Source organism: Gymnogyps californianus, chromosome 1 (assembly GCF_018139145.2).
Source record: "Gymnogyps californianus isolate 813 chromosome 1, ASM1813914v2, whole genome shotgun sequence".
NCBI classification, from domain to species: Eukaryota; Metazoa; Chordata; class Aves; order Accipitriformes; family Cathartidae; genus Gymnogyps; species Gymnogyps californianus.
Genome location: NC_059471.1, coordinates 98,427,086 through 98,437,570, shown reverse-complemented (window position 1 = coordinate 98,437,570; position 10,485 = coordinate 98,427,086). Strand labels below are relative to the sequence as shown.

At 41.1% G+C, this 10,485-nt stretch overlaps 1 protein-coding gene across 4 annotated transcripts in view; it reads right to left on the bottom strand.

Annotated features, from left to right (window-relative positions):
• Nucleotides 1-5,597: 5,597 nt before the first annotated feature.
• The window catches only part of PRDM15 (PR/SET domain 15), a 37,572-nt gene continuing 32,684 nt past the window's right edge, over nt 5,598-10,485 (bottom strand). For all 4 annotated transcript variants that reach the window (XM_050906405.1, XM_050906415.1, XM_050906423.1 and 1 more), the window contains 3 exons: nt 9,423-9,503; nt 8,831-9,043; nt 5,598-8,326 (listed from right to left, as the gene is read on the bottom strand). In XM_050906405.1, coding sequence (XP_050762362.1) covers nt 7,850-8,326; nt 8,831-9,043; nt 9,423-9,503 — 771 coding nt within the window. In that variant the 3' untranslated portion in view covers nt 5,598-7,849. The remainder of the gene's footprint in view (nt 8,327-8,830; nt 9,044-9,422; nt 9,504-10,485) is intronic.

The following is a 10,485-nucleotide window of genomic DNA, read 5'->3' as shown; positions in this document are numbered from 1 at the left end:
CCATCTTCCTATGACTGCTGTTGTAGCTACTACTGAACAATCCCACTCACCACTGCCCGCCCTCTAACTTTTCCATTTACAGCGCTGTTAGTTTAGACTAAACCCCACCATTTTCAATATCCTTCACACCAAACACAGGCACCTTTAAAGGTAAGAGTGTATTAGCTGGTGATGCATGCCATTGAGAGCTGGAAGTCTTTGTAGCCAAGTGTAGGAGACCACACACATTCAGTTACTGCTTCCAGACTCTGATAAGTGTCCTGTACAACCAGAATTTGTGATTTCTTGCAAGCATTAATTGATTACAGCAAGTTCTTGCTCTACTTGAATTACTTCTTAAACCACTCTTCATTTTGATAAAAATGCTTACACTTAATTTCTAGACACTTTTTAAAGTAGGTAGACTCAGAAATACTGGCTATACTGTGAGAAGACAAATTAAGAAGGAAATGTGTATGCTGTGTAATTAGAATGACAGCTATCCCTTTACTAACGAGAAATGCTTTCAGGGGTGACTGGATTACTTTAAAACAACAGCAGTAAATAGAGCACTCTTTTCCAAGACCTTTCTGCCAGGAACACCTCATATCTCTATTCAACCCCCTTCTTACTTAAATAACCACACAAGTATATCATGCCTGGAGGAAAACTTAGTGCATGTTGGGATTTGCATGTATTTCGTGGGAAAAAAAGCAGTGGAAAAGGGAGGAGAGTGAATGAGAAGTAGGTGCATTTGCCTTCAGGACAAAGTTTCTCATTTTTCTCTTGATTATGCAATCTAAGCTCTTCTCTTGCAGCTTTAAAAACGGTGCTTTGTCACTGATTCCACTGTCTCTTCAGCAAAAATCTTCTGTTTGCGTCAGCATGGACTTCACAGGAGGGCAATAAAGCACCTATTCTTTACTTTTTAAGACACACACAGCCCCGAAAAGAAGCCGCTCCTGCCCAAATACCCCCAACCTACGTACCCATACTTTGAAAACCAATCCTGAGTTCTAGATGCTAACTAAGGCCCTCGGGCACAAGTGCCATCTGTACGTCAGTCAGGCAAAGGTATTTATTCCTTTGAAAGCTCAGACTAGGGTCTTAACACAGGCACGGGTGTGAGGGAAGGGAAGAGTAGCTCACGCATGCAGTTGGTTTATTTTTTACCCACCCACAACACAGCCAGCGTAACAGATTGAGAGCCATTCTTTTCTATCTCCCTCTCCTTGGCACAGCAAGGAGCTAGGGTTAGAGCTTCCCCACCCTTTCCTTTAATGAGCTGATTTGAGTTTTTTCACTGTAAAACACCCCTCTCTACTCCAGTGTCATCCCCTTGATGACACTGCTGTGTCCCACTTGCACGCAGGTATCACGTACAACAGAGCAGGTCTGTTCTGTGCGCGAGAAAGGACAGTCACTCTTGAGAAGACGCTGCCCACAACCTTGCTTTCCTGCTTCCCAGAAGTGATGAAATGCGGACCTGCTTCATTCTCTTATCATTTGAGCATCTTACCCTTTGGTTTCTGCACGTTGCTGCGCATAACACACTGAGCGTGTGACTTCAAACCTTTGAATTTAATCCACGGTAATCTGAACACACACTAACACTTTCCCCTATACAAGTAACAGAGTATAGGTTCTGCTAGAAAAAAGCATCTGAACGCAGTAATTGCTAATGTTTAGTTAACAGCACTGCGTCCACCACAACTTACCATACAGTTCGGTACAGCAGGCTGAGCATGTGTTCTCCCACATAGTTTCTAGCTATACTTCCAATGTATGTCATTGCCTCTCAGGTCCCTCTTCCTCCCCAGTTCTGAATCTGTTTCTCGACGTTCCCTAAACGTGAGAGGTGCAAGTCTCAGAGACGCTCACGTTCCCGTGAGCTCTGTGAAAACAGCCAGCTGTGTCGGGAAGAGATACTGACATGAGCACGTGGCTCGAGGGGAAGGCTGGCAGAACTCGGCTGGGATCTGCTCGCGTTAACAACACCCAGCGCATCAATCCCCACACGAGTAATTCTGGCAGATGAGCCAGAGCATGTGTCGTCTCCTTCCCTGAGCTAGCGTCACGGGCAAGAACCTCAGACTCACGTGCGTAGGAGAAGGGCGGAAATCTGTAGAAATTAGTATCATTAGTTTCTCCTAATTTTAACTCCTCGTTCTGCCATTACTACACTTCTTTTTTTGTAGCCATTTAAATTTTTGCTACATTTACTGAACACCTTAAAAGCTTTTTAGAATCAAAATCTGTAAGTAAACAAGAATACAGGAAAGCACTGAACTGACAGCAAAAAGACATTAGAACTTAAAAACTTCGCTTTATATGAAATAAATCCCCAAACTCAGTATTTTTAATTGCTTTTGACATCAGCTGCTCTACAGCTATTGCACCTAATAACCAGCTTTTCAACAGTGTTAGTAACTAACCAGGCACTGTAACTGGTCAGAACAGCTCATGGATAAGCCAGAAAGACAACAGCATTACACTACAAACGTTGATGAAATCCTGACTCCAGGGGCGAGACTGAAGTCTCCTGGACAGGTCTCACCTTCCCTGCCACACTCAAAGCGTACCCTCTCTGCCCCTTTCAGCTCAGCTGGTGGGGATTTAAGTTTAGCAACAGTGAGCCTGGGCTCTCTAGAAAACAACCGGGCTCTCTAGAAAAGCGATCCAACGTGTCAGCCATCATTAGCTGTACTGCAGGGGCTCTGTATGCCGAATCCCAGTCTGAACTGAACATGCAGAACAGCACTTCAGCACCCAGGAGGGAAAAGAAATCCAGAACAGCTTTCTCAAAGCATTTTAGGGCAAGAAACACTACTTTCCAATCATGTTGCACTGTACGGTGAAGTACCTGTGGCTTTTTACAGCGTTCTAACATTTTTAATCAAGGAAATTTAATGGCTTCTTGCCATATACAGTGCAAATATCATAGTAGCATCTCAGTACTGAAGAAAATCACTCTAAGACGAGTTGATTACAAACACAATGGAAACACTTTTTTCTTTCTCCTGTTGCCAACATGACACTTTGGGTTTGCTATAGGGCAAAAGCCCTTATGTGAAAACAAACCTTGGTAACTCATCTCACAGATGCAAGTCACTTGGCTGCACAGTCTGTCTCCAAAACTACAAGCAGAGCTTTGCTGTGCATCGTGGTGTGGATCAGCAGTATCCTCCTCCAGTATGTTTCCTTGTCCTTTACACCAGATGAGGCCAACACCATGAAAAGGCACACCAAAAATACAAAGGGTTAAAGATTTTCCAACAGGTATGCCTATATCAATAATAAATGTAAGGCCAAAAGTAATTAGGAGGAATGAAATTATTATTACTTTAAATAGCACCACAGAAATCTCATTCCTGAACAAGAATTCACAAAGCAATACTAACAAAGCTATTTACCCTATCCGTTTTCATGTAGTACCTCCAGTTTTTATATGATTGTCATTTGGACGTATGGTATTTTTTCCATTCCCAGTTTTCAAGATGAGAAATTCAGGCATCTTTCTGGATGCAGAACACTAGCAAATCACTCTGACAAACTGACAGAAAATTCAGTTCTAGAAATAAATTCAACTCTTACCTGGCTGTTAACTTCAAACAATTTCTGGAACAACAAAAAGGTACAGAAACGTAGCTGGTTACATAGGAGACTGACTGGCAAGTTTCTGCAAAAACACTCACTTTTTATACTGACGCATCTCAAAAGAAAAGTTTAATTTTAGAGAGTGTAATAGCACTTGATACAGTAGGTTTTCCTGAGAGAACTCACCACAGACTATAGCCAAGAAAGATTCAGTCTCCTCTGCTTTGTTATTACCCAGTAACAAGCTATAGAATAAATATTTTAGAACGCTACCCCGTGTTTCTGTATATTGCGGGATGTACAAAGTTCTACGAGATAATGATTAAGCTTATTGCTTTTGAAGCAAGTCTATGCGACTTGAAGAAAAAAAATGTTTGCTGCATTAATTACGGACCAGAAAAGAATAACACTGGTAGAGAAAGGGTTCTGTACCTTGATGCTCCTTTACTTCAGAGCCCATGTGCCACAGATAGCATTCAATTAAATAATAGTCTTAGCAATGAACAATGACAATACACAGAACACTACACAACATCACTCCTTTGGCTCAAAGTAATTCCAGTTTGTTACTGAACAGTTGTTAATGCAGAATCTCCAACACATGGCTGAAAACAACAACCTTCACATCCTATAGCTGAAAAGGCTAGTAACAAATTGGCAAAAGAAATTTAGATTGCACATCCCTTACGTAGTTTTATTTCTTGTGCAGTTTCGAACAGCATCAGAATAACTTTGGTATTCATCTGAAAAAGGCTTAGTTGGGAGGGCAGCTGGCAGTCAATAGTTCTCCAAGGTAAGCTCTGTCTGAAAAGACATCTATTTCCAACTTCTCCAAACAAAATAATTTGTTTGAAAGAAAACCAGAAGAATTTGTTTTGCAATGTTTCACGTTGCAGCGCACCCCAGATACAGCTGTGTTCTCATAGGGATGTTACTAACAGTAGTAATAATAAAATCACACTGAGAGATGATGAGGTACCATAGCAATGGTTGTAGGGAAAGTCAAGATCATTTCTAAAAGGAGTGCTCTGGGAAGATTAGCTTTTAGAGAACTCTCTATTGCCTGGCCTAGTCAAAGCCCTTCCAATGGTTCTATGTTTCCCTCCTGAAGTAGAGTATTATTGAAGGTAATTTTTACAGTAAGAACAATCATCCACTGGAACAACCTCCCCAGGGACATGGCAGAGTCCCTGTCACTGGAGGTTTTAAAGATGCAATTGGACAGGGTGCTAGATAATCTCATCTAGGCTCCCCTTCCCAAAAAAGGCTGGACCAGATGATCTTTCAAGGTCCCTTCCAACCTGGACTGTTCTATGATTCTATGATTTTGGGGATACTGAGAGACTCAAGAGAGACATTTCTTTTCTATGTGACCACCAACACGCAAGCATTTATTGTGTGATCATTCCTTTTTAAATCAGCTAGAATCAATCATTACCAGAAAGGTAAGATGCTAACTTGCCTGGATGGGATTAAGCAGGCCAGTTAGCATGGGAGCGTAAGAGTACAGAATACCAGAGGATCACATGAGGATAAAGAGGTTTTGTGAAGTCAGAGAGGTCTCTATAATGATTGATTACCTCCATATGCAATTCTTATTAAACAGGCAATTACATGTTAAAATGACTCAGGTTGATTCAATGCATCATGAACGCTACTATCAGTAGTATTAACATAGAACAGATGTACTCACTCTGCAGCTAAGGCAAAAAAACTCCTCTTCCCCACTTAAAAGCTTAATCACCATTTACATATGTCTAAACAAACCCCTGACCTTGGAGAAACTCTATATGCAGCACTGTAACCCTCCATGTGTGCGTGTATATATATATGTATTTTTTTAGATGTTAGCCATCTTTTATTTACCATAACAACTTGACCTAGGACCTCTCCATTTGCTTTCCTTCCCTCTTCCCCCCCCCCCCCCCCCCCCCCCCCAAAGTACCCTGCCAAAAGATAACATGCCTTTACCAATTAGGCACCAAACACAGGGGGGTCGGGGGGTGGGGAGTAGTTTCAAGTACATAAAACCAACGTATTTCATAAATAAAACCTAGCCTCCTCTTGACCCGTGGGTTTGGTGTGAAGGGGAAGCATTTGTGGACAGGACAGCTGAGGAGAAAGTTAACTGGCTCAAGCCAGTGGTGAAATAATCCAGGTGATAGAGGGGCATAAAACTGCACTTCTCAGGATAGATACTGGGAGGCTAATAAAATTACAGGATCTCATGGTATTGTGTGAAAAGGATCTGAGGAAGACAGAAGGGGCTAAGGAATGAAAAATCCTCTTTCCCACACGGGTAAAAGATATTTTCTCTTTCTGATATGCATCCTTGTCCCATCAAACATAGGTCCCTCCCATGCAGACAGTTTATAGGCTTGTTGACATTTACAGAAAAGTCATTCTGCTCCTCTGACACACAAAATCTGTCACCAGAAACCCCTTTCCTATACATGTCCTGTTGCAACTAAGCTTTACACAGAGCCTAGCATAGTGCGCCTCTGGACACTGCTATGGCACCAGGAAAACCATTGGAGGTTAACTTTAATATCCAGACATTTATACTTTGGAAGAATTTGTTGTAGAGATTATAAGGCATCCTTTAGGGGTCAAGTAGTCCATGTTAATACAGACTTTCAAAGCTGAAGTCATTCCTACTCATATTTTTCCTAATACATAGAACATTTTCATAAATACGATAGGCACAGACAGGATTTTTACAACCATCGATCTATCTTCACTGTCTAACACAGCAGCTGCTTTATCCTCGGCAAAAATCTTCAGCACAGTTCTGTGGCTCAGTCTGCTGCCCCAAAAGGACCTTGTTCTTCAGCCACAGCTGGAAGGACAGATTTGCCTTTCGGGATTCCAGGCAGCAACATTTTTTTTGTTTATTCCTTTTTGATATCAGCTGCTTTTTCTCTGTGGGAAAGATACTATCTTCTTGACATGCAAAAGTCCAGACTGCACATCAGTGTATGGAGAATGGAATGAAAGTATAGCATCAGCAATGATGTATTTGACCCAACCCACTATTTATATCCCCAACAGTCATGCAAACCTTGCCCATTATACACTAGGGCGTACTGCCTCCATGTGGCAGAATATGCTTCGGACATTCTCTTTTCTTGCGTTTCCCACAATCTTGTGTGTGGCTATGAATTTTGGAAATAGTTTTGGAAACAGAAGGAATAGAATCCATACGTTATTTCTGTGAGAAAGGGCAATATAGGGATGAAAAAATTAATGAATCATATTGATAACAGTGTTTTTCACACAAATATTCACCAGGAACACACAGTAAAGTACAAAGGCTATATATATATATATGTATATATATATAAAAAGAATGCTTTCTCAAATGTTTATTACACGATGAAAGAAGACTAATCGAAAAAAATTCACATCCTGAACTTGATCAAAGGGGACTGATTGCTCTTCAGACCTATTAGCTAAAAGCAAGATTGAAAGAGCAGTTTTGAAAACTTACATAAAACTGTATCACATTCTTTTTTTCAGTTCCTAACTGGTTTGATTCAAACTTGACTAGAAGACCATAAAAGTTGCTTTAGCATTAGACCAGCTATCTGATTCAAGTAGCACTAACACTGTGTTATGGGTACAGGGGTTTTCCCATGACTAAAATGGAAATACTTTGTGAAATTGGTATATTTTCTTCCACACCAAACTCATCCCCACCCTAAAGCCCCAACCTCCACCTACTTGACCAATGTTGTTAGATACAAGACCTAAAGAAGATAAAAAACAAGACAATTATTGTTTTGCCCATTTGTGTCTTTACATTTCAGTCTTTACCAGCTGACTGCAAGTGCATTCCACCTCACTGTGAACAAGGTCTTCATATGTAATTTCCAGACTGGAAAGAAGTGACATAGTATGGCTGAAAGGGTTTTGTAAATCACCAGTGCCGTATTATTTAGGATTTCCCTGCTTTGGTTAAGATGTATTATGATGCTCCTGTCAAATCTCAATCTTACTGCACGAAATACACAGTGCAAGGGGGTGCTAAATTTACGGTGAGATTTTTTTCCTTTTTCTTTTTTTTAAGACAGTGCAAGGTCTAGAGACAGCATGAGAATCTCAAGATTAGGGTGTTGCAGGGTGCTATGCCAGTTTTAGCTTACATTTCATTGTATAAACATTTTCCCATCTCTGTTTGGTATCCAGCAAACAATCCTATTAGAAATTTTCCAAACGTCTGTGTGTTTTTGTCTCTAAGTACTGTCCATTTCAAAACTTCTCAAAGTATAAATTAGTAGCTATACATCTGTTGTTGTTGCTCTGTTTGAACCTGTTGCTGTCCTGACTGCTGTTGCGTTGGCTGTGCCTGGGGCTGCAAGACATCAGTCTGAGGCACTGACCTCCATGTCAGAGGATGCTGTTCTGTTATCTGGTTCCCTAGAGGAGCAATGGAGTTCACCAAGGTGGTCAGGTTTATAAAATGGGCCACAGACTGAGGATTAGCTGCCTCTGGCTGCGGCTGGATCTGAATGTCATTTTGGCGGTTGTGCAGCATGGCGGAACCACTGACGGTGTCAAACGTCACGGTGAGAATTGAGTTGTCCAGCTGTAACTGGCGCTCAGGTGCAGTCAGATGGCCCACAGCCACTGGCTGGAGGTTTGTGAATTGGGTTCCAGATGCTGTCGTAATGGGGGTAACAGTGATATTTGTCAGCCCGACAGAACTGGAAGGGGCTGTGACATTTGGGTCACCAAGGGTCACCACCACCTGAGGAAAAACAGAAAGGTAACCTCAACCTTATATCTTGCAGCTGACTACCAAATACCAAGCATCAAGAAAGATCGCCTGAGTGCTGATGGGCTCACACGTTGCTACTGCCAGCAAGAGAAGTCATACACACAGAGGGGAACATAGCTTGGAATATAACAACTTCCACATATAGAAATAAGAAGGTAATGGGAGGGAGGCATATGCAACATTCAAAACAAGCAGCCGAATTAACTTTCACACTTTTAGTCACAGCTTCAGCCAGTTAGTGGTATCTAGCAAACAAGGAGATGGTAACACCAAAGGAAATGAAAAAAACCCATGAGGAGCTTACTGGTCCAACTCCTTGTTTTTTTAAAGTCTCTATTCATCTTTGTGTTACCACAATTTATCAAATTAGCCCTAAATGGTCCGATCACTCTTTTGTGTTTGCTATTAGGAAAAAAGAATTATTACCCCTCTAAAGCAATGCCTGCTACCCATCACCCTGCTACTGGAGCTCACCTGCTGGATGCTCTGTACAGCTGAATTAGTCTCGTCTCCAACATTCCCTGTGAATTCACCTTCCTTCTCTGTGTATTCACTGAAGGCAGGGTCCTCAGGCACTTGAGCTTCCTCCTCCTCACCTGACTTTTGTTTTCGTTTCTGGCCACGTTTAGGAGCTTTCATATGCTGTTTCCCTTCTGGTAATTCTCCCTGTTCCAAGGCTAATTCCGGCTGGAGCAACACATTTCCAAACAAAACATCAAGTCATTTTGCTTAGTGAAGTTCCAAGTAATAGATCATCACCTGAAGTTGGTTTACTGTCGATTGTCAAGTGAAGAAACAAACTTCAGCAAAAACCTCATTTCAGGGAACGAGACCTCACCCTGTAACTACCTCTGTTTTACCAGCACCCATGTTATATAACAACACAGATCAACAGCTTGCATCTGCTTATACACGTTAAGCTGGGGCTGACTCTCTAAAAAAGCACATTCCTTGGCCATCAGCCTACACCCAGCTATGATATGTACCAGAAAAGTGACGTTCCCACCTCAGCCTCCAGTAGGCCTGGAACCTAGCTGCCACCAGAATTCTGCAATGGCGAATTTACCTGAACAATCCCAATTGAGGAGGCATCAATGGTAGTTGTCTCTGGCAGCTGCTCTAAATCATCAATCCTCACTGAAAGAATCTGTGGACAAAGACGTATCAGCCGGTGAACTGCAGCAGTGCATACCACAGTCAAACAATACAGCATTGCCCTAATAAATCCTGTCACAAAGCAAAAATGATGTAATCTAACATTTTACATGTATCATTTAGTACAAGGGATTTAACCATGGCTTTTTTTAAACAACCTTATGGCATATCATCTTTTCTTTCTCGTTGAAAACCAGCAAAGTTTAAAGACAACTATAGAAGAATATGCTTATTTTCATATTCTAGACAGAACACAACCCACTGGGAAGTGATGAATTCCATAGAGAACAATCTGTCTGAAAAAAAAAATTATTATTTTAACATTTCTATTTATAAACCTATCAACTGTGTCCTACTCCATTATTTTCAGCTAAATCTGTACATCTCAGCTTATCAAAGAACAGAGACAAATTGCCCTCTGGATTGCAGATATGTAGCTGCATTTTCAATCCAAAAACCAATAAACAAAGCTTTTTGTTGATTTCCTTCCCAGTCATGATGATAAAAAATAGGGATAGTTCAAGGCAAAGCAATACTAATGATAAATAGGTAGTAAAAAAAAAAGCTTCAAAGGGAATGGACAAGCCTTAGTCAACCTAAACAAGAAATGCTGAGGAGAAACACAAAAGCTATTCAGAAATTTAGAACACAGAAAAAGCCCCACTGGGGTCAGACAAAACATCCCTCTAATCCAGACACTCTACAGTCAGCATTCATCTGTAATACTAAGAATAATTTTGTGTCATCAGCAGATGCTGCCATCACCTCTCTATTCACCACTTCTTTCGGATCACTTCTGAATACGGAGAACACAATGGGGAAAAAGAATCAATTATAGTCCCTAATAGATGAGGACAAAACATGAGAAAATATACATTTAAGCTGAGGCAGAAAAAGAAAAGGGATTTAAAATAATCAGAAGAACTTCATTTTTAGGGACTGACAATCAGATGTGTTTACTACTGAAACATAAC